This window comes from Manihot esculenta, chromosome 17 (assembly GCF_001659605.2).
Source record: "Manihot esculenta cultivar AM560-2 chromosome 17, M.esculenta_v8, whole genome shotgun sequence".
NCBI classification, from domain to species: Eukaryota; Viridiplantae; Streptophyta; class Magnoliopsida; order Malpighiales; family Euphorbiaceae; genus Manihot; species Manihot esculenta.
In genome coordinates, this window is record NC_035177.2 from 4416737 (window position 1) to 4440160 (window position 23424).

Genomic DNA, 23424 nt, shown 5'->3' on the forward strand with positions numbered 1-23424 from the left:
TATAAGGCCCAAAATAACGATGGTGCAACTTATGACGACTTCGGGCCACTGAATACTACATGTAAGATTTCAATCATTTTTTTTAATTCTATCAACAGCCCACTTTAAATGGTACTTTAATACGAAAATTGTAATGACCCAAAAACGGACTGCTACCGATACTAGAGTTCAGATTGACTTAAAGTTACCGGAACCTATAGCAAGTCTACTATTCATCCTAGTATACCTGATATAATCCTAACATGATTTCAAAACATACGTAAAATATTATCATGAATCAAACTCGATATGTGCATCAAAGCATAATCAAAAGACATAAATCTATACTAAAACTCGCATTAAATACTACAGTATAGTTATAATTATATACCATAGAGTTTGATTTTAAACATAATATAAAATTAAAAACTTTTATATGCTAAGTTCATAAAACAAGGGATCATAAAAGAACTTCGAGCATAGCATAATTCTAAACCATAAACATCCTTACATATTCACAACTAGACTATTATAAAAAACTATACCCAAAGGATCTGTTGAACTTTAAGATAACTCTGATTCTATAAATCTGGAGTCAGAGGAAAGGGATAAATTTGGAGTCAGAGGAAAGGGATAAGCTACGATATCTTAGTGAGTAGAAATATAGCATAAAATAGTTTAGTATAACAAATGCACATATGTATGTATTATAACATAAGCAATTCACACCAAGATGAACTTGTTACTAGCAACCTTCCATAAAACCAATAGTGCCCAGCCTAAAACGGAGGCTCCTCAAATCTTCCTCTTAATATAAACATATCCATAATGCTAAGGGTATAGAATGGGCATCTTGGACTTTCACTTACAAAATGCCAGAAGCATATAATGAGACTCGACTTGGACTTTCATATCCGTAAAAAATAAACATATCATATATCGTGTTGTGAGAGCTAGTGGATCATCCAATATCCATTCACAAAAATCATTAAATGTGTAATGAATTATATTCGTGAGTTTAGTGCATAATAATCTATTATAATTTATGGCATTCATGATGCATAAGCATACTTAAAAACATTTAATTTAACTTAAATAAGAATTTAATGTAGTTCTACCCACTTCTGATAGACACACTCCAAGTTGGAAAGTAGTCTCACTGCTGGTTTCAACGATCTCACAAGTTCAATCTTATATAGACAAACTCAAATAATGACTAAACATAACTTTTACAACTCATATAACTACTCCAAGAAACCTCTAAAAGCAAACAAAAAAACACGTAAAAAATAATTGAAAACAGTTGAACAAAAAAACTTTCGATGGCAGGTTTAGTGGCCTAAAGTCTCCTTACATATCTGAAAGTTAACTTTCAAAAAAACTCGTGGCAGTCAAAGATTGTTGCTTTAAGTGCAGGTTTGTCGGTCGAAATTGACTTTTTGCAAACATGGGTTTGGTTTGAATACTAAACTCAATTTTACTACCTTACAACAACCTTCAATCTAACCATATTACCACACTAAGCTCAAAAACCAACAAAACCATAACTTAGAAGCCCCAAAAACATCTTAACAACACAAAAAAAAAAAAAAATACATGCATCTCAAAACGAGATTAAATCAGAAACTTTAGTCATGCATTATTCTTCATTTCTCAATTTAAACAACATGATTTGCATGCAACTAAAATAAATCTAAAGCAGCACACAAACATGGATAATCTTGAAAAAATAATAAGTTTTTTTGTAAAGAACATGAGGCTTACTTTTAGAAAGATCAATCCAGTAGTAAGAATGGAGGAAAAAGAGAAGAATTATTGAAGGAAACTTTCAAACTTGACGAACTTGAATTCAAAGCTTGAAAATCTTCAATTTAACCGTAAACCTTTTCAAAATTAGTTGCTTTTCATATACGATAACCAAAAATCTTAAAGGGGAAAGTGAATCTATACCTTTGCTCAAAACGTGGTGAGTTTCCTCCTAATTTCGGGTTGAAGGTTCTATTTATAAATAGATCCTAGCTAACATTTGGCAGCCAAACTTGGAAGGTTTGACGGCCGAATAATAAAAATTTTCAAATCCCTTTTTTAATAAAAAAAACTTAAAATATCTTTTCAAATATACTTAAAATTTTTTTTTGTAAAAACTAATTTTATCCTTGTAAAATTTTCGGTTTTCAGATTCTGGATTCCCACCGGAGATCCCGACATCGGAATTTAGGCGGGTATTATATAAATTATTTCCTATCTAATGAAAGTCAATATATCCTACAGGTGAATCTTTTAGAAAAAAAAAAGGTATATGTATCGGAGAAGATAATCCATAAAAAGCCTAAAAAGGAGACATTTTGATTATAAAATGGTATGAAGTGTTATACTAGAATTTTGCTAAGGACAACCACTACATTCATGTATTAGGCAAGTCACCATCCATGCACCTCAAATAGGTCTCAAGAGATCTATTAAAAGCTTTTAGTTGTCCATTAGATTGGAGGTGATACAGGTAATGGATAAATTCAATGAAACACCTTGGAGTTTAAAAAAAAGACTTGCCAAAAGTTGCTGGCAAACACTGTATCTCTGTCAGTAACTATCACCTTTGATAAACCATGCAATTTGGACATGGTTTACAAAAAGGCTCAAGATACCATTTTGGCTATGTAATCATGTTGTGAGGAACATAAATGGGCATACTTTGTTACTATATCAATGACAACTATAATGATTATCTTCCTTTTTGAATTGGGCAAAGCATTAATGAAATCCATTATCACATTAGTAAATACACCCTAAGGCAAAGGTAATGGTTGCAATAGTTTTGGGAAGGCAATATTTTCATACTCATTCATTTGGCACACTGTACATTGCCTTACTGATTTGAGTAACCCATTGCAATATACAATGGAAGATAACCTCTTGTTGTCACTGAAATGCAAGAATGGCCTCCCAATGAAGGATCATAGAATATACTTTCAAAAGCTCAACTTAGCTTTCCTTCCTAATTGGGTTTCTATCCAAGATTAATGAGGGTGAGAAGTTAGATCCCTTTCTAACTCAGGTATGATGTTTTACAATACAAGATCAATTTTCCAAAGTGCCTTAATAACATTAAACACCTGGCTAGGCAATAACTTGATTGTTATTACAGATGCTATAAGCGTTAGAAATCTAGATGAGGCATCAATGGCTTGGTTTTCTAATCCTTTTTGTACTGTATCTCATAATTATAATGCTACAATTTGATCAACCATGTCTGCTGCGTAGGTGTTGTAAGCTTCTACTCTAGTAAGAACTTTAAACTTTTATAATTAGTTCTTATGATAAAATGTATGTTTAATAGGTAATGCTCCACTGTTTAACAACAAACAAAATTGTAAGTAGCTCCCTCTCACATATTGATAGTAGCATGTTTCTTGGAGATAAGGTTTTATTTATGAATGCAGTAGAACGACCCTCTTGCATAAGCACAACCCCAATTGCCTCTCTAGATGCATTTTTTTGAATTATAAAAGTCTTAATGAAGTCATGCAATGCCAAGAATAGCGCAGTGATGTCTACTTAAGTGAATCAAATGCATGTTGAATGGTTGGTCCTAACATAGTTTCCTTTCTTAAATAGCTCATGTAAAGGCTTACCATTTTGACCAAAATTCCTAAAAAATCTTCTATAATAACCAGCAAGTCCTAAAAAGCTCTTTAGTTGCTTAGGATTTTGTGGTGGAGGCCAATTGCTAATTGCTTGAACTTTCTTACTATCTGTTTGGACACCATGGAGATAATAATATAGCAAAGGTATTCCACATTAGAAGCTCTAAAAATATATTTTGATTCCTTGGCAAACAATTGTTTTTCTCTCATTACTTGCAAAGCAGATTAGAAGTGTTGTAAATGCTCTGCTATGCTTCTACTATATATGAGTATATTATCAAAGAATACAAGTACAAATTTCCTAATGAATGGCTTGACTATTGGATTCTTCAAGATTGGAATGTTGTAAGAGCATTGGTCAAGCCAAAGGAGATGACCATGAATTCGTAATGGCCTTTATGAGTCTTAAAGTCAATTTTTGGCACATCCTCCTCTCTCATTCTTACTTCCCAATATCCACTCCTTAGGTCAATTGTGGAAAACATCACTGCCCCTCCCAATTCTTTTATTTTCTTTTTCTTTTTTCTTTTTAGAAAAGAAATTTGAGACAAAGACATTTCATATTTCGAAGGAGTTGATTTTTTTTTTTTAAGAATTACTATTAGCTATATGGAATTTTAAGAAATTTTATTAGTTTATTTTGATTTTAAAATCGGTCAATTAGAATTTTTTATTTATAAAATTAAATTCTTTATTCATTTTGTTGATAAACTAATCATTAATTAATTTATTTTAACATTATCAATATTCTAAGTATTTAACCTGTTTTAAAGGATGGACTAAAGAATGAGATTATATAAAATATGTAAATATTTTAATCGAGTAATTTTGAAATAGAAACCAACTAATAAATTTTTTTAAAACAAGTTTATTAAAACTTAAGAATTTAATAGTAATTTTTTTTCTATTTTTTAAATTTAACTATATTTATTTATTTTGAAATTATACTTTTATAATGAAAGAGAAATAAACTATTTAGACTTATTATAGATCAACTTCATTGGAGGCTAAAATTACATATTCAATTATCATCTCAAATCATATTAATATGAATTCATATGAATCCGATTCAAAATAAATTAAATTTAAAATTACGTTAATTTAAAGTGATTTTATGCGAGTTTAATTTCACCATAATTTAGAATTTCTATAAAATTATAATAACATAAATATTTCATACATCATAATATATAAATTTATATAATTTAAGTTTATAGTATATCATTTATTTAGTTATTAATTTAAATTCTGTTTTTTATTACTATTTTTAAACAAAAACAATTTTTGAATCTTGTTTTTGCTTCTTAAAAATTATTTGTATAAAAATAAGTTTATAGATTTTTATATAAAAATAAGTAATATTTTCTTAAAATATGATATTTAATAATAACATAAGGATAAAAATAGATTTATAAATAGTTGCGAATAAAAATGAATAAATAATTTTGACAAAGTATATGATATTATAACAAGGGACAATTATTATTTAGTTTCTGCGATATAAAAAATGTATTATTCAATCATTCAATTTTAAAAATATATTAAACATCCCTTAGATTTTAAAAGAATTTATTAATTAGTACTTTCATTGGTTTAACCCTTAAATGTTGTAAATTTTTTTTAAAAATACTATTAATATAGAAGGACTAATTAATAGATAATTTTATAAAATTGATAGACTAATTAATGAGTTTTTTCATGTCATATGGACTAAATAGTAAAATATTTAATAGTTAAAACTAACGCAAAAACTAATTAGTAGATTTTTAAAATCTCGAGAATATTTTAATATATTTTTTAAAATCGAGAGATTAATTAATAAGTTCTCTATACCATACAAACTAAATAATAAAATTTTCTTATAATAATAATAAAAAAATCTTTTATAAATTAATTGAATGAATATGCATTTAATGAAAATAAATAAATCAAATAGTTAACTTCACTAAACTATATAAACTAAATAATAATTTTTTCTTTAATTTCTGTTACTTATCTACTGTGGTTGAAACACATTTGGATTAGTCTCAAATCAATTTATGATAGATTTTTTAAAATAAAGGCTAATTGGCTAAAAAAAAAACTTAATATTTGCATTATTTTACATTTTAATCCAAACTTTTAACTTTTAAATAAATTGATTCAATATTTGCATTTGAATATAATTTTAATTAATTTTTAAAATTAAAATTAAAGATAAGCAATCCAATTATTAAATATATAGTTCATAACTTTAACATCGATTGATTTTATTTTGTAATAATAATAATGATTATTGATGTTTAAAAGAAATATCGAAAAAGATTTTTTCTATTATGTCATAAGGCAACGTACAATACTCCCTATATATATATAGAGTAGCCAATTCACTAATGCTAGTGACAGAAGCTACTAGAATCTACAAAAGCTACTAGAACCTAATATAGAAAGTAATTCTATCTATTTTAGCTATACAGACTATATATGCTAATATCCCCCTCAAGTTGGATCGGGGGGCAAAGTGACCAGATGCAACTTGGAGAGAAAAAAATTGGTGTAACTGAGGTGATAACGACTTTGTAAATATATTTGCAAGCTGGTGAGACGAAAGCAAATGAACGGGAGCAATGTACCCCTTCTGTAACTGCTCCTGAACCAAGTGACAATCAATGTCAAAATGTTTTGTCCTTTCATGAAAAACATGATTACTAGCCATATGGATGACAATCTTGCTATCACACTACAGAGAAATAAGAAATTGGACATTAATCTTTAAATCCTTAAGTATATAAGAAATCCATAATAGCCACACACTACTGCGCGCATGCTGTGATATTCTGCTTAGGCAGAAGACTTTGAAACTGTTTTATGCTTCTTTATCTTCCAACTGATAAGGGGGCACCTAAAGACACAAAAAAACCAGTAACAGAATGTTTAGAAAAAGAGCAAGTAGCCCAATCTGCATCACAGTAAGCTGTGAGATAAGACAAAGAAGATGTAATAGGAAAATACAGCTGTGAGCAAGATATGAATTAAGATATCTTAGAACATAGCAAGCAACATCCCAATGTAGCTTTCTAGGAGCATATATGAACTGACTAAGATAATGAATAGAAAAACTAATGTCAGGCCTAGTAATATTAATATACAATAACTTGTCAATCAATCTCCTATATTCATCCGGTTCAGAAAGTAATTCACCATCAAGAAGATCAAGTTTTAAACCTTTGGGTAAAAGAGTAGATACACTCTTTGCATGTAACATACCAGTATCACACAAAACATCTATGACAAACTTTTTTTTTATTAATTATAGTACCAGAGGACGATCTTGCCACTTCCAATCCAAGAAAATATTTCAAATAGCCAAGATCTTTGATAGTAAATTTACAATGTAGAGCTTGTTTAATCTTATCTATATCAGAAATAGAAGTACTAGTAATGATAACATCATCTACATATATCAATAAAGTAGTAAATGTACCATGAGCATCCCTGGTGAAAAGGCAATTGTCGTGCACTGACTGAATAAAGCCCAATGACTGGAGAAAAGCTGTAAACTCTAAATTCCATTGCCGAAAGGCCTGTCTTAGGCCATAAAGAGATCTTTTTAATAGGCAAACTTGATTCGGGCCAACATTAGGGTAATCTGTAGGTGGTTGCATATACACTTCTTCCAAAAAACCATATAAAAAAGTATTATTGATATCAAGTTAAAATATGGGCCACTGTTTAGAGGTAGCCAAAGAAATAAAGATTCTAATAGTAATAACCTTGGCTACGGGAGAAAATCATTTTTTAAAATCCACTCCTTCTACTTGATTATACCCTTTAGCCACTAAACGAGCCTTATACCTATTCACTTCCCCGTTAGGTTTAACTTTAACATTGTAAGCCCATTTTGAACCAATGGACTTTTTGCCTTTTAGTAGATTAGTTAGAATCCAAGTGCCATTTTTTTCAAGAGCTAATAATTCTTGATTCATTACCTTAATAAGTGCAAGGCTCATGAATGTGTCATACTAAATTAAGGTACGTGTCATGAGGAGGGGTGAAATAAATGGATAGATCAATATCAGAACTTGTATAAGAATTATTAATAACAAAATCTTGTAGCCACTATGGTTTAGTATAAGTCCTAGTACTCTTCCTTAAAGGTGGGAAGATAGTATCAGGACATTCAACTAGGCTTGATTGGGAATCAGTACCCGGAGGAGATTGAGAATCAGGAAGGGAGTGAGCAGAAAAATTGTGAGTAGAATCAAAAGTATCTTCTGAAGAAATGACAGGAAGAACTAGAATTGAAGTAAGGGATTCAGAAATGGAATGTTGAAGGAAGGGGAAGACAGACTCATGGAAAACAATATCTCTATTAACAAATATTTATTTTTTATTTTCTAAATTTTACAATCTGTAACATTTTTTAGTGCTAGAGTAGCCAAGAAAAACACACTTGACAGCTCTATGATCAAATTTATCTCTCCTAGAGCTGTGGTTAACTGCAAAACACAAACAACCAATGGTTCTTAAATGACCATAAGTACGTGGCTTATGAAATAAAGCCTCAAAGGAGTTATCCAACAAAGTTCCTTGACCGGTAATCAATTAAGAAGATAAGTGGTAGGTAATATTCATTTGGACCAATAAGATTTTAAAAAATTAACCTGAAATTTAATGGCCCTAGCTATATTTAAGATGTGTTTGTGTTTAATTTCTATTGTTTCATTCTGCTGAGGTGTATAGGGGCATGTAGTTTGATGAATGACTCCTTTAAAAGCAAAGAAAGATGAACGTTTTTTATTGATGAACTCCCTACCATTATCACTCTTGAGAATTTTTAATGGTGCTGCCAACCTGTGTTTGAACATATTGAAAATATGTTTGATCCTTGAATTTAAGCATATAAGTCCATATTATTTTAGTCATATCACTAGCAATAATGACAAAGAACCTAGCACCAGTGACAAAGGGAACAACAAAAGGCATTGATAAGTCTACATAAATTAATTCAAAAGGACATTGTGGTGATGTTGTTGCTTTTGTGAAAAGGCAATTTAGATATTTTGGCTAAAGAATACAAAGAACAAATGTAACTAGTATCAATAAGCTTTTGAAAACCATGTAGCATGCAAAATAGAGAAATGAATCTTTGTTGCAGAATTGGTGAATGAAATAGTCTCTTTATTAGAGTGACCAAATTTAGTGGCATTTACAATGAGTTTGGATGAAAACACATTACAAACTAAATCAATGTAAGATTGAATAATAGAGACACAGAAACTTGTATTATCTAAAATGTATAGTCTATTGATTATTCTTCCAAAAGTAAAGACAAAATTAGTCTTCTGGTCCTGAAAGAAGCAACAAGATGGATAGAATCTTAATATTAGATTAGAGTTTTTTAGAAGCTTTGATACTGACAGGAGATTCACATTGAAATTAGGAACCAATAGACCATTAATTAATGCTAGATATTTATGCAAAGCAATTGTCTTGGTTTGAGACATTTGAGTAATGGAACCATTCGACAAATGCACATTTACAGGTGATGTAACAGAGGAAATGAATGACATGATATGTTTGTGTGGTGATATATAATCTAATGCTTTCACCGTAGTGCTCTCCCAACTTGATCCAAAGCTCTCTAGTATTAGTGACATAGAGAAAACTTCCTACCAGCTCCTTTGAGATGGAGTTTAAAATCCATAACTTTACCATGTAATCACATTTTCTCCATCGCTCGAAGTCCTCATATTCTTCTTCTAGTACCGCCATTTTTCCTTCGGCAAATCCAAGCTTGTTCTTAGCACTGAGCGTTATTTTCATTGCCTATTTCCAACCTCTGTAATTAGTTTCGCTTAACTGGACAGAATCAAGAAGCATCACCGAATTGTCAGAATTCTGTAGTGCAAGAGCATCATCGGTGTAACAGCCCGGAAACCGAACTGCCACCGGCACTAGGATCCAGATCGACTTAAGGTCGCCGGGACCCGTAGTAAGCCTGCTATCCTGTCTGTAGACCTGTGAACTCCCATACATGATCATACATTTTCTGTAAAACCATAAAACTTTTCTTTAGTCCAAGGCTTAACCTGTGCATGCACTCTCTCTGTGCTCTACTAATCCCTACTAGAGCTCCTCATGGCTCTAGGCGGATCAAGCTCATAATGTTAAGCCTGGTTTTACTCATAAACATACAACAATAAAGAAACATACATAAACTGATCATGTGACTCCAAGGGATTACAAGTCTTATAAATCAAGCACCATTCTATACACTGTACATATACATTATCTCTGTCCAAATACATGTCCACACTAGCTATTACAAAACTCTGTACTCTTCCTGTACCCTGCTGAGTTCTCTCTGATCTCTGAACCTGCACAACTGAAGTTAGGGGAAAATCATGGAAAACAGGAAAGTCAACGTAGGAGAGGCTGGAACTCACCTCTGGCTGCAAGTGGAGGAGAAATAACCTCCTTCCACCGACCCTTGGCCCTTTTATAGGTGGCTGGCCAGACCACCTTCGGCAGCCGAACGTGAAGCCGCAACCATGCAATGTTCGGCGGCCGAAAGTGCCCTTCGGCGGCCGAACCTTTGCATTTCTCCCTTGTTGCTTTTCTGTCAAAATTCAAGTCTTTTAACCCTTCAAAACATGAAAACAAATGAAAAGACTTTAGAAAACATATGCATTACCCTTCTCGAGGGTTCCGACACCCGAGATTCCACCGGACTACAGGAATTCCGATGCCGGACTCGAGCCGGGTATTACAATCGGTCGTATTATTGGCAATTTCCTTCATCAAAGCTGGTAGATTTCGTACCCTAGCGGAGCTGCTTTCCTCCATTTGCTAGATCTAGGAAGGTTCTAGAAAGAAGAGAGAACAGAGAGAAAACAAAATTAAAAGACTCGCTTTGATACCATAATGTTTAAAGAAAATATTGAAAAAGATCTCTTTCTATTATATTATAAGGCAACATATATTATTCCTTGTATATAGAGTAGCCAACTCGCTAATGCTAGTGACAGAAGCTACTATGACCTAATACAAAAAGTAATTCTATTTATATTAGTTATACTGACTATATATGCCAACAAAGATTCTATAATATACATGTTATTTAATCCAAAACAATAACATATACAAAATAATTAAGAATAATATTTTATTTTATAAAATCTCTGTAATTATTGCTACAAAATGAAATCCATTATTATATATTTAACGGTTAAATTAATATTATTTTTATAATTAAATATGTCAGTTAATTATAGTTAAATATGTATCAATATTATTTTCATATGTAAAATTAATTTATATCTAAAAAATAATAAAATATTACATGTGGTATACCACATGACTCTCACATTTTGACTTTTAAAAATTGGTCAAAATTATATTTTAATGCAAACATTGAGCCAATTCATTTAAAATTTAAAATTTCAATAACGTAAATATTAAGTATTTTCAGTTAATTAGTCTAAAATAAAGGGTTGTATTAGGAAATTAACTTTCATATAAGTATTTTGGATCTCGAATGCTTGTATTAGGTTATAAATATTTACCTTGTTTTATCAATGCTTTGAAAGTTGCATTTTTCATGGCCCTAAGATAAATATATAAGATATGATCCAATTGCACATAGGACAATCCAATATAGAACCAAAGCTAATTAACAACTCAAATCAAACCATCTATAAATCCAAAAAAAAAAAAAAATCCAAACCCAAAAAAAAATCTTACTCTTCTAAAACCTTCTAAAAGCATCAATCCTAGCAGTAGCATTGCAACACTACTAATCAGCAATCGCTCTAACTGTATTCATGATTTAAATAATTTTGAAACCCATTTTTTCATTTGATCCAAAATAGTTAACTGAAATTATTTAGTAGTTCTGAGTTAGAATATACATATATATATATATATATATATTCCTATACCACTTTATAATTTACTGATGTGGGATTTTTGTTGGGTCTTGCTCTCTCCCACTCAATGTGGCTCTACCTTGTTATGCAATAGCCTTCCTTGTAGATCTACTAACTCCGCATAATTTTTCTGACCCGTAGGTATCTTTGGTAGCAATTGTAATAGCCCGACTATAACTAGCCTAAATAACTTTTGGATCCATTTTGAACTTAGTCCAAAATGGTTAATCTAAATTATTTAGTAGTTCTAAGTTATGATATATATATTCTTATACCAAATTATAATTTACCATTGTGGGATCTTTGTCCCAAGTCAAACGAAGCTGCTAGGCCTTACATCAAAAGATCAAAATTGTAAAGTCCAATCAAATGAAAATCAATATCAGCAGCAGTGAGGATGCTTATCGGTATGATAATCTCTTATAGCCTGAGGGTAGCCAAATTATAGAAAATGCATGGCGATGAAATCTTTGAGATAAATAACTACTTAATAATAACATCTTTGTCGAGTGCCGTCAGAAGAATCACACTAATGGCAACTCAACAAAATCTCTCAACATGCAAGCCTCAATCTAGAAGAAAAGAAATCAAAACCAAACAAATACAATAAACTCAAAGAAAACCTACTAAAACAAACAAAAAAAGGATAAGACAAATAAAGCAAAACCAACGATGGGAGGAAGCCATCGCTGGAAAGCCATCTAAACAGACTCTTATCCTATCCAATGGCAGAGGAAGTTAATACCAAAAGCAAACAACAAAAAAGACAATTGTCCTTTCGTTAATACTATCTTTTTCACGATGTGAGGCGAACTGCACTAACCTTTCTCTCTTTGTTTTCCTTTCCCTTCCTCTGTCTCTTTTTGCTTTCTCTTTCTCTTGTCCACCCAATTTCTAACTATAGACATTTATTTTGTGTAGGATATTTGAATATTTACTTTTAAGTGAATGATTATTGCATTCCATTTTTAGGCTTGCATTAGAATTTAGATAATTATTGAGTTAACTATTAGTTGTATAAATTATTTAAGTTGCATATCATTTTTGTTCAATCATTTTTTTTAATTGATTGAAAAGCCATTGTTCTTGTTAAATAACTCTTAATCTCTCTCCATGTAATTTGTTTATTTTATTTTGTATTTCTAGTATATCATTTCAATTAAAAAAAAGTTAAAATATTAAATTTGTTCATAAACTATATAGCAAAATTACAAGTAGCAATTTAATATTTTAGTCTAAATTTACTCTTAAATATGTCATTACTTATTAGAATTTAAGAGTGAGAATTTCACTTTTTTCAGTTTATTTGATCTTATTTGAATTTATTTTGTCAATTAATGATAATTATGTGTAAATATTAACTAAAAAAATTATTTTTTTAATTCATTATATAATTCAAAAATAATGACATTTTTACTAAATTAAGTGGTGATATGTGTATATATATATATATATATATATATATATATATATTAATATTTAATTAATTGAATTATTTATTTATATTAATATATGTTATGATTAGTTAATTTTTTTAATAATTTTATTGATTAAATTATTAATTCATTAATTGGATTGAGTGATCCATTAATTCACTATTTATAAGAATTTAATTAAATTAATTATTTTATTAAATTCTATATTTGAAATGGAGAATTTATTTTTTAATTTATAAATAAATTTATTCTTTTAAATTAAATTATACATAAGTTTAAAATAATTTATTTAAATTCTTTTGTTCAAAATCAATCATGCTCACAAGGGTAATTTTCTTTTTTTTTTTTTTTTTTTTTTTATAAAAAATGAGAACCCAGTAACCTTGCGGAGTTAAAAACAAATTACAAGGTTTTGGCCCGTTGACATTGGATGGTTATTAAGCCGTTTTTAAGGGGTCAAAATGGTCAAATGCTAAAAAGGGAAAGCTTCCAAAAGCAGCGAAACGCGAGAGAATCGAAACGCGTTTTGGACGGCAGGGGCGTTTGGTTGAACCACCTAACAACCACCACTTTCCTTCACAATTCTTTTCTCTTTCCTTATTTATTTCCGTAAAATTAAAATAAATATAATAAAAAAAGCAACTATTTTGCACTATAAAACTATAAATTATCCTCTTTTAGCTCTTTTTCGGTTTTCTAAGCCATTCCTTTCCTCTCTCTCTTTCTCTCTCTCTCACATTTACTATTCCTTTCTCTCTCTCTCTCTCTCTTTCCACATACCTTCCACCTGAAATTTCCTCCTCTCGCCGGGAAACCGCTCATTTATCCGGCGACCGGCCTCCGTTTCCTCTCGGAAAACCGCTTATTTTTCTGCGAGTTTGAGACTCGCGATTTGGTTGGCTTCCCTTTACATGAGTTGTATCTAGAACGATTCAGATCTCTGAGTTTGACTCGGTTTATTCCTGTTTGGCGCGTTTTCAGAAAATGTGGGCTCTTTCGTTCTCTGTTTTGAATTTTTTATGTATAAGATCGTGATCTAGGGTTTGGATTTTGGATTTCTGGACTTGGTTTTGTGGCTAAAACTACTCGAAAACGGAGGCTGATAGAGGGCGACTGCGTAATGAAATGGTATGCGATTTTTTGTGTGCATATCTGCGTGTATTTGTGTAAATTTTGAAATAGTTATCCATTTTTCGGTCTGTGTATATGTGCATTATTTTTTGCAGGTTATTATTGAATTTGTTGTCTTAAGGTTTTTATCGCCAGATCTTAAAACATTCTTCTGATATGCAACGGTCTCTCAAAATTTTCGATAATTTTTGGCCTTTTGTTTTGTATTTCTATTTTTAGGAAGTCGTTTGATTTGCTAAATCTCACATTTCTGCCTTTTTGATTCGTGAAAATACTGTTCCTTTTGCATTTTCTGTTACTTAAATGCTTGCTAGAGAAGCTGATTATATTTTTCTTATTTTATTTGTAATTAGGATTTTTATCGAATTTCAGAAAATAAAATTTGACTTTTAGCTTTTATTTTCTTCTCATCTTAATCTGGGGGGTTAGTTGCGATCGGTGAATGATTTGCATGCAAAGATGATCAAGAAGATGCTTCCGTTACTATTGCTATTATTTTCCAATTTTGCCTTTTAAGTTTCCTGGCAAGTAAAATTTGGCTTTTATGTTTACGCGGGTATTTGTTGAATATTAGCTCTGAGTGTGCATCAAATTTCTCCGGATAAAGGTTAAGAGTTTTGAGTTGAATAATAATTGACAGAGTTGGTACGGTCATATAGCGAATTGGTCAATTTGTGCATTTCAAGTATAAACATGTGAACAGAGATTGGAAATTTAATTATTTGATGAGTCATTTTGACTCGAAATTCAAGATAGGTCCACTAAGCATGCATTTCTAGCTTTGATTGTGGTAATGAGTGATTAATTGACTTACTCATATGAGGTTGACTGCTAATGTTTTGTGCTTAAGGAAATATAATACTGGGGAGTTTTCATGTTTGCGATAGCATTGTGAATTACGAATTTCTTCTCGTGATAGTTTTAGGTCGCTTTTTCATAATTCCTATTTTAGATTGCACAGTCCTGATTTTTAATTTTAACTTTTTATATCGTTTTAGCTCTTTTTTGGGGCACATTGATTGTCACTTTTATTCTTGACAGAAGCCAGTGTGTCAGCCAGGATACACTCTGGTTTGGTGAATTGCAATTAAAAATTATTGTCTAACTGGATAGAAGCCAGTGTGTCTGACAGAAGGCACTCTGTTTTGGTGCATTGCAATTGAAATTATTGTATTAGATACGTTATGGTTGAAATACACACTACAAATATATCTTCATGTCTACTGGAATGCATGGTGTAGAAGTTGTCCATCATACTGATTGAATTCTCACATGACAGTTTAAAAATATATGTAGAACTTTTGTGTTTTAATCTGGTATTATGTAAGAAATTGCTTAATTTGCCTTTTTGAATCATGTGAAAATGGAAGAGGTTGATGTGGCTATCTTTAGCTCAGTTGTTTAAATAATCATTTGTGGTGAATGCTTTAACATAGATGTTAATGTGTTCATTAGCAAGTTTTAATGCTTAAACTGGACTGCAGTAGTGCTTATGGGTTAAACCATGATCTGCCATTTTTTTTCCCTTTGTAAGCTATATGCTGAATACTCATTAGGAAATGGTGTTGAAGCTAATTTAGAGTGCATACCACTTGTTGATTACATTAATTAGTATTTGGCTGGTATAATTTGATAATTTAGTTATTTGTCTGTTATTGACTACAAAATAACACTGTTTACCTTGTTCAACTTGGTTCTTCAAGTTGTCAAGTTGTCGCCTCTTCTTCCTCCTCATTTTTTGGTCTGCAAGTAGCACTCTTTTCTTTTTTATGTATTGAGCTATCAAGTTTTATTATATCGCTTTACTTTCTGACAGGTGGAAGGAAGAGTCTGCTTGTCCAAAGAGGCTAGAAATGGGTTAGAGTTTCTGAAGTGTAAAAGACTTAAGCGAATGAAATCAGAAACTGTCAGCGAGACTTTAGGTGTCACTGGTATGATGAGTAGAAGCGGAGGGGATTCTTTAAGGGCATCAGCCTCATGTGGCATTAGATTACACAATCATGTGGAACCATTTGTTACATCCAATGGGGCTTCAAGTGGGAAGGATGCCTTTTCAAAGCGAAAGGTGGATAAGTTTGATACAAGTGATCTAGAATGGACAGAGAAAATCCCAGAATGCCCTGTATACCATCCAACAAAGGAGGAGTTTGAGGATCCTTTGGTTTATTTACAGAAAATAGCTCCAGAAGCTTTAAGATATGGTAATGAATCCTTGCTGAGTAGAATTTATTAAGAAGAAGTAGCAAATTGGATAGTTAGACTCAAACAGTCCTGTAAGATTCTTTATCAAATTAATTTTGAAAATTGACCTTATGGAAAAATTTTCCTAAACTTGTATTCACTGAATTTTGTAGTGTGGTTCCTTTTTTCCATTGAGTTCTGTGAGCCACAGGCCCACAGCTGCAGAGGTGGCATACTTACATCTGATCTTGTTTTCCACCATTTTCTTGCTTACCAGTGTAAATTTGTATGCACTCTTAGTAGGGGTGCCTTTCAAACACTACTTTTCTAAGAATTGTTGAAGCTTTAGTCCTTTTTGTTATCTTTCTCCCAGGTGTACAATATTTTGCCACACTTGCTCTGGCAGCATTTTGAAAAATAGCTTTTATGTACTGGTATTGGGTCTATCATTACAGATATTTGAGAATCACAGGTGAAAGTTTTTTTTATGGCCATTGGCCATTATGGTTGTTTCACCATGTTACAAGCTGGTAGGGCCATTACAACCGTTACATGACATATAATCCATTTGTTCTGCTAGCCATTCTCTTTTCCAATTTCATATTAGTGCAGGTTGTGACTCATAGATTTTGGCTGTGAATCCTTGAACCAGCCATGAGGTGGCTTAAATTTAATTTCCTGTATTGTATGCCTGTCTTATTTTGATCGGCCTTTTTCTCGTTTTGGATGTGCAGGTATATGCAAGATTGTTTCCCCTTTGAGTGCTTCTGTTCCTGCTGGGATTGTACTAATGAGGGAGAGAGCAGGATTCAAGTTCACAACTAGAGTGCAACCTCTTCGTCTTGCTGAGTGGGATACCGATGACAAGGTCACCTTTTTCATGAGTGGAAGGTGAATTTTCTTTTTTCAAAGTAAATATAGTTGTTGATGATGTTCTATCTGGTTTAAAATGTGGGTGTGCTTTTCAGAAATTATACGTTTCGTGATTTCGAGAAAATGGCGAGCAAGATTTTTTCCCGTAGATACTGTAGTGCCAGTTGTCTTCCTGGAACATACTTGGAAAAAGAATTTTGGCATGAAATTGCTTGTGGAAAGACAGAAACAGTTGAATATGCATGCGATGTTGAGGGTAGTGCCTTCTCATCATCTTTCAGTGATCCACTTGGAAATAGCAAATGGAATTTGAAGGTTTTAATTTTGCTTTGCTTCTATCATTTCCTGTATTTTTTTTTTCTCCTGATGAAATATCACCTGCTTAATCTTAATAGGTAGGAAAAATGAATTCATCTGGGTACTGAGTACTGGAACTAGTTGCACTTTTCTTCTTGCTTTGATGTCTTGTATGTTCTGTTTTACTTGGAGGAGGATCTAACTGCCATTCAAATGCAAGATGGCCTATAGATCAACAGTATTAAAACTGCTGGGAGAATATTCCCTTACAGGGTTTGGGGATGTGGTTGGGTAAACCTCCTTAACTCAAGCCTGACCAGAAATCAGTGAGGTTCCTTGCAAGTTTGATGTGTGTCGGGATTTGGAGATGTGGGATATGGGGTACAGGTGCTTTAACTATTTATTGATCAGGGAATAATGGCATGTGAAGTGGATATCTTTTGTCCTGTAACAGCTATGATGTAATACAGCATTCTGGTCATATTGTGTCACTCTAAGGTCTGATGTAATTGGATAATAGGCTTTTCCGAGAGATGCTTTGTCCTCAGGATAAAGGTTAATAATTTTAGTGAAACAGTGATTTTTTGTAGTATTATCTCATTTAGAATTATATAATTTGTCAGTTGTTTCTCAATATTAACGTGATTTTTTCTCTTCTCTAGTCTTCAGTTGTTGGTTTCTGGTTCAGTTTCTGCAAATAAATAAGAAGTTTGGAAAAATATTACTTATTAGAAGCAATTTCCTGTTATTAGTTATTTCTCAGAGATTTTATTTGTTTTCACTGTGTGGCTTACATGTTTATTCAATTGTAATATCTTATCTCTGTTTTGTTTCAGAATGTTTCACGGCTTCCAAAGTCCACTTTACGTCTTCTGGATACTGCTATTCCGGTAACTAGACAATAAATATCCTTTAAATATTTATTTTTATTCTTTTCCTGCAACTTACTGATTTTCATTCTTTATATTTCAGGGGGTGACAGATCCCATGCTTTACATTGGAATGTTATTTAGTTTGTTTGCTTGGCATGTGGAAGATCATTATTTATATAGGTAGATCACATGCATGATGCTTATTTTTAGTACGTTTGACAACATCTTTTATTTCATTTGCTTGGCAATCTTTGTTTTGAATATTTTATTTATCATTTTCCTGTTGTTATGACAGTATTAATTACCATCACTGTGGAGCATCAAAAACTTGGTATGGAGTTCCTGGTCATGCAGCTTTAGATTTTGAAAAGGTGGTAAGAGAACATGTTTATACCCATGATATTCTATCAACTGATGGGGAGGATGGAGCATTTGATGTACTTTTGGGGAAAACAACTTTGTTTCCTCCAAATATATTGTTAGAGCATGGTGTACCTGTGTACAAGGCTGTACAAAATCCTGGGGAGTTCGTTATCACCTTCCCTAGAGCTTATCATGCTGGATTTAGCCATGGTAAGATATTTTTTATCTTCGATTACTGAGATGGTTGGAAACTGATTATAGTAAGAGCACAATTACAGTAGTTGCATTTTACCTTTTGTAAATATATAGGTTTTAATTGTGGTGAGGCTGTGAACTTCGCGATTGGTGATTGGTTTCCTATGGGGGCTATTGCTAGCTGGCGATATGCAATTCTAAACAGGATGCCTCTACTTCCCCATGAAGAACTATTGTGCAAAGAAGCTATGATTCTTTTTACGAGCCTGGAATGTGAAGATACAGATTATTCGTCTGCAGACTTGATTTCTCATCACTGCATTAAGGTTTCTTTTGTCAAACTGATGCGTTTTCTGCATCATGCTCGGTGGTCCCTCATGAAATCAGGGGCATGCACTGGCCTTTTGCGAAATACCTATGGAACTATTCTCTGCAGCTTATGCAAACGAGACTGCTATGTAGCTTTCCTTAACTGCAACTGCAACATGCATCCTGTGTGCCTTCGTCATGGTATGGTTTGCTACATATTTGTTGATGTGCACAAGTGATTCTATTTATTTCTCTTTACTTTCTCAATCTGTCATTTGTTGATCTTTTGTGCTTTTGGATTTCTTGTGATGATTGTGATTACCTATCCAGATTTTAAGTCGCTTAACTTCTCATGCGGAAGAAATCATACATTATTTTTGAGGGAGGATGTTTCAGCCATGGAAGCTGCAGCCAAGAGGTTTGAGAAGGAAGATGGGATACTGGAGGACATACGACAGAAAACAAGAAGTGGGGATGATTTGTATTCCTATCCAGCATCCAACAAATATCTGAGTGTTTTAGATGATGGGTACTCTCCTTATTGTGAGATAAATTTTGACTTTAACGCGGATATTGCAGCAATAATTCAGGATCATTCACAATATAGTAACCAGTCTACATCCATATGCGGCACTGAAAATTTTAGACCTGAAGCCTCAGGAACATCTGTTGCTTGTTCTGCATCTACTCTCTGTCCTTCAGGAGAACTGACTGAAAGCTCTTCAGCGGCCAACAATGTAAGATCCAGCTTCTTATTCCCAAAACTTGCTGCCTAATTTATTTTTATTTTCCCCTTTTTAATGAGATTCAGACAGTTAAAAGAGTTGTGTTTTAAAACTTTAATTAATGAGTTGCTTTTTCCTTCACCATTTGATATGCTCAGAAGGTACATGGGTGGGCGGACTTTGACATTAGGAATCTTGAATCTAGAAAGTTCTCTGATGAAGAATCACACAACATGCATGAGTCCTCTCTATCCTCCTCTCTGTGTCATGAGGAATGTCGAAGTACCCAGCATGGTGATCTTCATAGATCAGAGGCTAGACCTAGCGTGGATCAGCAAAGTGATGATTCTGATTCAGAGATATTTAGGGTTAAGCGCCGGTCTTCCCTCAAAGTGGAAAAGAGAGTTGTGAATGATAATGTGTCTTCAAAGAATTTTGAACACCAGGTATAGTAACGTAACTTTTTGCTGTTATATATTGTGCTGTTTTTTAATAATGGTAGTTGGGAACTTGTCCCTTTGTGGACAAGTTGGTATTTTCTGCAGTTACATTAGTCATAAATGGCTTTTTTTTTCCTTTTTTGTCTTTTTAATGGCATTTTTGTCAACTGTCAACCTTCATTTTTCTATTTGAGTTGCAAGCTCTAATACAGTGATGCATTATTTTTATCTTGCATTGGATGCCAAGTAATAAAATCTTTGTTTTATCCATCCCAACTCCAAAGAGATGAAAGATGGGGAAGCTGAAAATGCTGTTTTTGACGTCTTAACAAAAATGGGAAGGTTGAGCTTTAGGTAGGTGAGAATCTAATGTCACAAGTGGGGTAAAAAAATTGGGTGGAACAAATTGCTGGAGGAACAGAGCAGAATATGAAAAGAAAAGCATTAGGCAGGCTAGCTTTGGAGGCATAGGGCATAAAACTGGAGGGATTGGTTGAGTTGCATCTGACATGCATGTTCTATTTAATTGGAGAGCTTTTGAATTTGTGTGCTTGTGTTGTTTTTTATTTATTTATTAGTATTGTTTTTTATTTTATCCCAGGTGAAATTGTGCATAAGGGTTGTCCTCTACCATTGTCATTTTCTGTTTCGGTTATTATTGGAAATGAAATGTACTGTCTGATTCTTTGTCTGACAACTTGCTGAAAGTCTAGGATGTTGAGAATTTTTTTACATCTCTCATATTCATTCAATTAAGCAGGGGCTAAAACGATTGAAGAAGCTTCAATTTGAAAGAAGATATGATCAAACATTGCCACCAGAATGCAGCCAAACTAACGATGAATCAAATCACAATTCTTTGTCTGCTTCACATCGAATGGAATCTCCAGAGAGTGCATCGAAAGAAGACAGGTTTGCTAGGGGAAGTATCATTCCCATCTCTATCAAGTTCAAGAAATTGGTCAGTGATGAAGCAATGAGGAGAGAACGAGAAAACCAGAGATTGGATAAGTTCCAGCATGAGTTGGGGAAGACCATGAGGGAATCACTCCCTATAGAGATTGGGCCTAAGCGTCTTAAAATCAGAGGCCCGTCATTTCTAGGGTCAGAGAGCAGGTTAGATTGACTTACTGCATAACAGGATTGAATCGAGGAAATTGGTTGGCCTGCCTCTGGAGCATCATCTAGAGCCTGACTCTGCTAACTTTATTTTCTCTAATGGGGGTTCTAACAACACGGATAATCTGAAAGATCGATCGTGGGAGCAGCGGGTAAAATTAACCAACTTTTAGGAAATTTTTATTCTTTGTGCGGTCCTCCGAATTTGGGGGTACTCTGCACGGATTCACGGTGATTCATTCTTCTGGTTCTCAAGCCACGGTGTTTTTCCGTCTTTGGCAGGGGAACCTTCCTGCAAAGGTGAAAGTAGAAGAAAATTTGGTTATTAACTCTGTAAATTTGTTTTTATCAGCCAAATTAATTTTTAAGAGGAAAAGGTGGGTATTCCCAATACTCCTCCATCTAAAGGTCATTCCGCTGCTTCCTCTTAGGTGCTTTAATTCTTTTTTGTAGCAAATTGACTACTTGAATAAATGCAGAGAAATACCTTTTTCTCTTTATCACCTTTATTATTATTATTATTTTTTGCATTGAAATTATGGGTTTCTGAATTAGTAGTAGAATGTAGTACAGGATGGGATTGTTTATTTGTTGATTGAATTCTACCCACAAGTTTGGTGGATTGTACAACAGGGTCTTGTGTCGACTCGTTGGGATGCAAATTTAATCCGAATGGAAATTTCCTTGTGTCGTACTCTTACATGGTCCTTCCTGCATCAGAACGACACCGTTACTGCAAAAGGGTAACTGGTCGGCTCAATCAGAAAGTGGCTTATGCTGTTGTCGTATTATTGTTTCCAGCTACGATATAACATCCAGTTGCATTTACCATAGAAGATACAAGTAATATTCAAACAATCCAACTGGAAATGATATGGCTGCTTTCAAACAGAAAATCACATAACGCTCTGTATTCGATTCAACAAAGTCATCAAGCACCTGAAAGTGAAACAATAGGAGGTCCATTTCTTATTGAGGGTTCCCCCTCGTGTACGTCATAGATGCCTATCATGCCACATGTCTGGACGTGGCTTTGTTTTTTTTTTTTTTCGTCCCTGTTGATAACTAAAGGGAATGGAGTTTGGTTCTGGAACAAGGCACCTCCTAAGTGCGAAATTCGAGATACAGGCTTTGCCATCTAACTAGAAGGGGCTGCCGTCTAGAGATGTGACTGACCTTAGGGTGGAAAAAGAGAGTAATCTATGACCATAAAGGTCAGAACGGGCATTTCTGATGACCTTTATGAACGCAACGCAACTAGTCTCTTGGGCGCTCTAAGCTCTTTACAAACACTTCGGTTGCTGACTAGAAATGTCATGCGCTCACAATTATTTGAAGCTGACTCAAGAGTATTAAATAGCTTTATTGAGTTTCTTAAATGTCAGAGCTTGAGCAACTTCTGCTCAGAGAAGGCATTGATGTACAACTGGTACTATTATCGACAATGGTGGACAAGACTTCTCTTATTGAACGTACTAATTCCCACATTTCTTAACATGCCATGCCACTTGGTAGTTCACCATTGGACAATAGATACCATATACCCCCTTTTACCAAGTCCATGATTCTCATATTTATTAACTCTTAAACTCATTTACTCTTTCATTAATAAATTTTTTTTTCCACATTCTGAGTGTATATTATAATATTAATATATAATTTAAAATTAAAAGAATTTTTATTTAAAAATATGGTAAAACTCATATAATAATATAAAATTTTAACATTTGATTAGTTGAATGTACAAATTGATAGTGGTTCAAGAATTTTCCTTCAATAATTTCTCATTTAATCACACTCTTATTAACTTGATCATCAGTGCACAAAAGGGAAGCCCAGCTGTCCCTTTGAAATTTTTTTTTTGTCTCGCAGATACACTGAAAATACAAGTACAATATAGATAAAAAAGGAGTGTTTGAGGGATACACGACCACATGCATGTAACATTTA

General features: G+C 32.9%; 1 protein-coding gene across 3 annotated transcripts; it reads left to right on the top strand.

Annotated features, from left to right (window-relative positions):
• Nucleotides 1-13649: 13649 nt before the first annotated feature.
• Nucleotides 13650-21977, top strand: LOC110605158 (lysine-specific demethylase JMJ706). Of its 3 annotated transcripts, XM_021743509.2 has the most exons (11): nucleotides 13651-14097; nucleotides 15917-16301; nucleotides 17016-17172; nucleotides 17250-17469; nucleotides 18288-18341; nucleotides 18424-18503; nucleotides 18619-18896; nucleotides 18996-19391; nucleotides 19521-19927; nucleotides 20074-20361; nucleotides 21116-21977. In XM_021743509.2, the coding sequence occupies exons 1-11, from the start codon at nucleotides 14095-14097 to the stop codon at nucleotides 21479-21481; spliced, it is 2634 nt and encodes an 877-aa protein (XP_021599201.1). In that variant the 5' UTR covers nucleotides 13651-14094; the 3' UTR covers nucleotides 21482-21977. The 3 variants fall into 3 exon arrangements, with proteins under 3 accessions (XP_043808488.1, XP_021599201.1, XP_043808489.1); XM_043952553.1 differs by lacking the exon at nucleotides 20074-20361 and having other exon boundaries at nucleotides 13650-14097; XM_043952554.1 differs by lacking the exons at nucleotides 17250-17469; nucleotides 18424-18503.
• The last annotated feature ends 1447 nt before the right edge of the window (nucleotides 21978-23424 follow it).

What these genes read in the sequence shown, in the direction of transcription:
- LOC110605158 (XM_021743509.2), top strand. An exon ending in TCATGCTGGATTTAGCCATG is followed by an intron (nt 18,897 to 18,995) that starts GTAAGATATTTT and finishes GTAAATATATAG; the next exon opens with GTTTTAATTGTGGTGAGGCT. An exon ending in GCTCTTCAGCGGCCAACAAT is followed by an intron (nt 19,928 to 20,073) that starts GTAAGATCCAGC and finishes TGATATGCTCAG; the next exon opens with AAGGTACATGGGTGGGCGGA.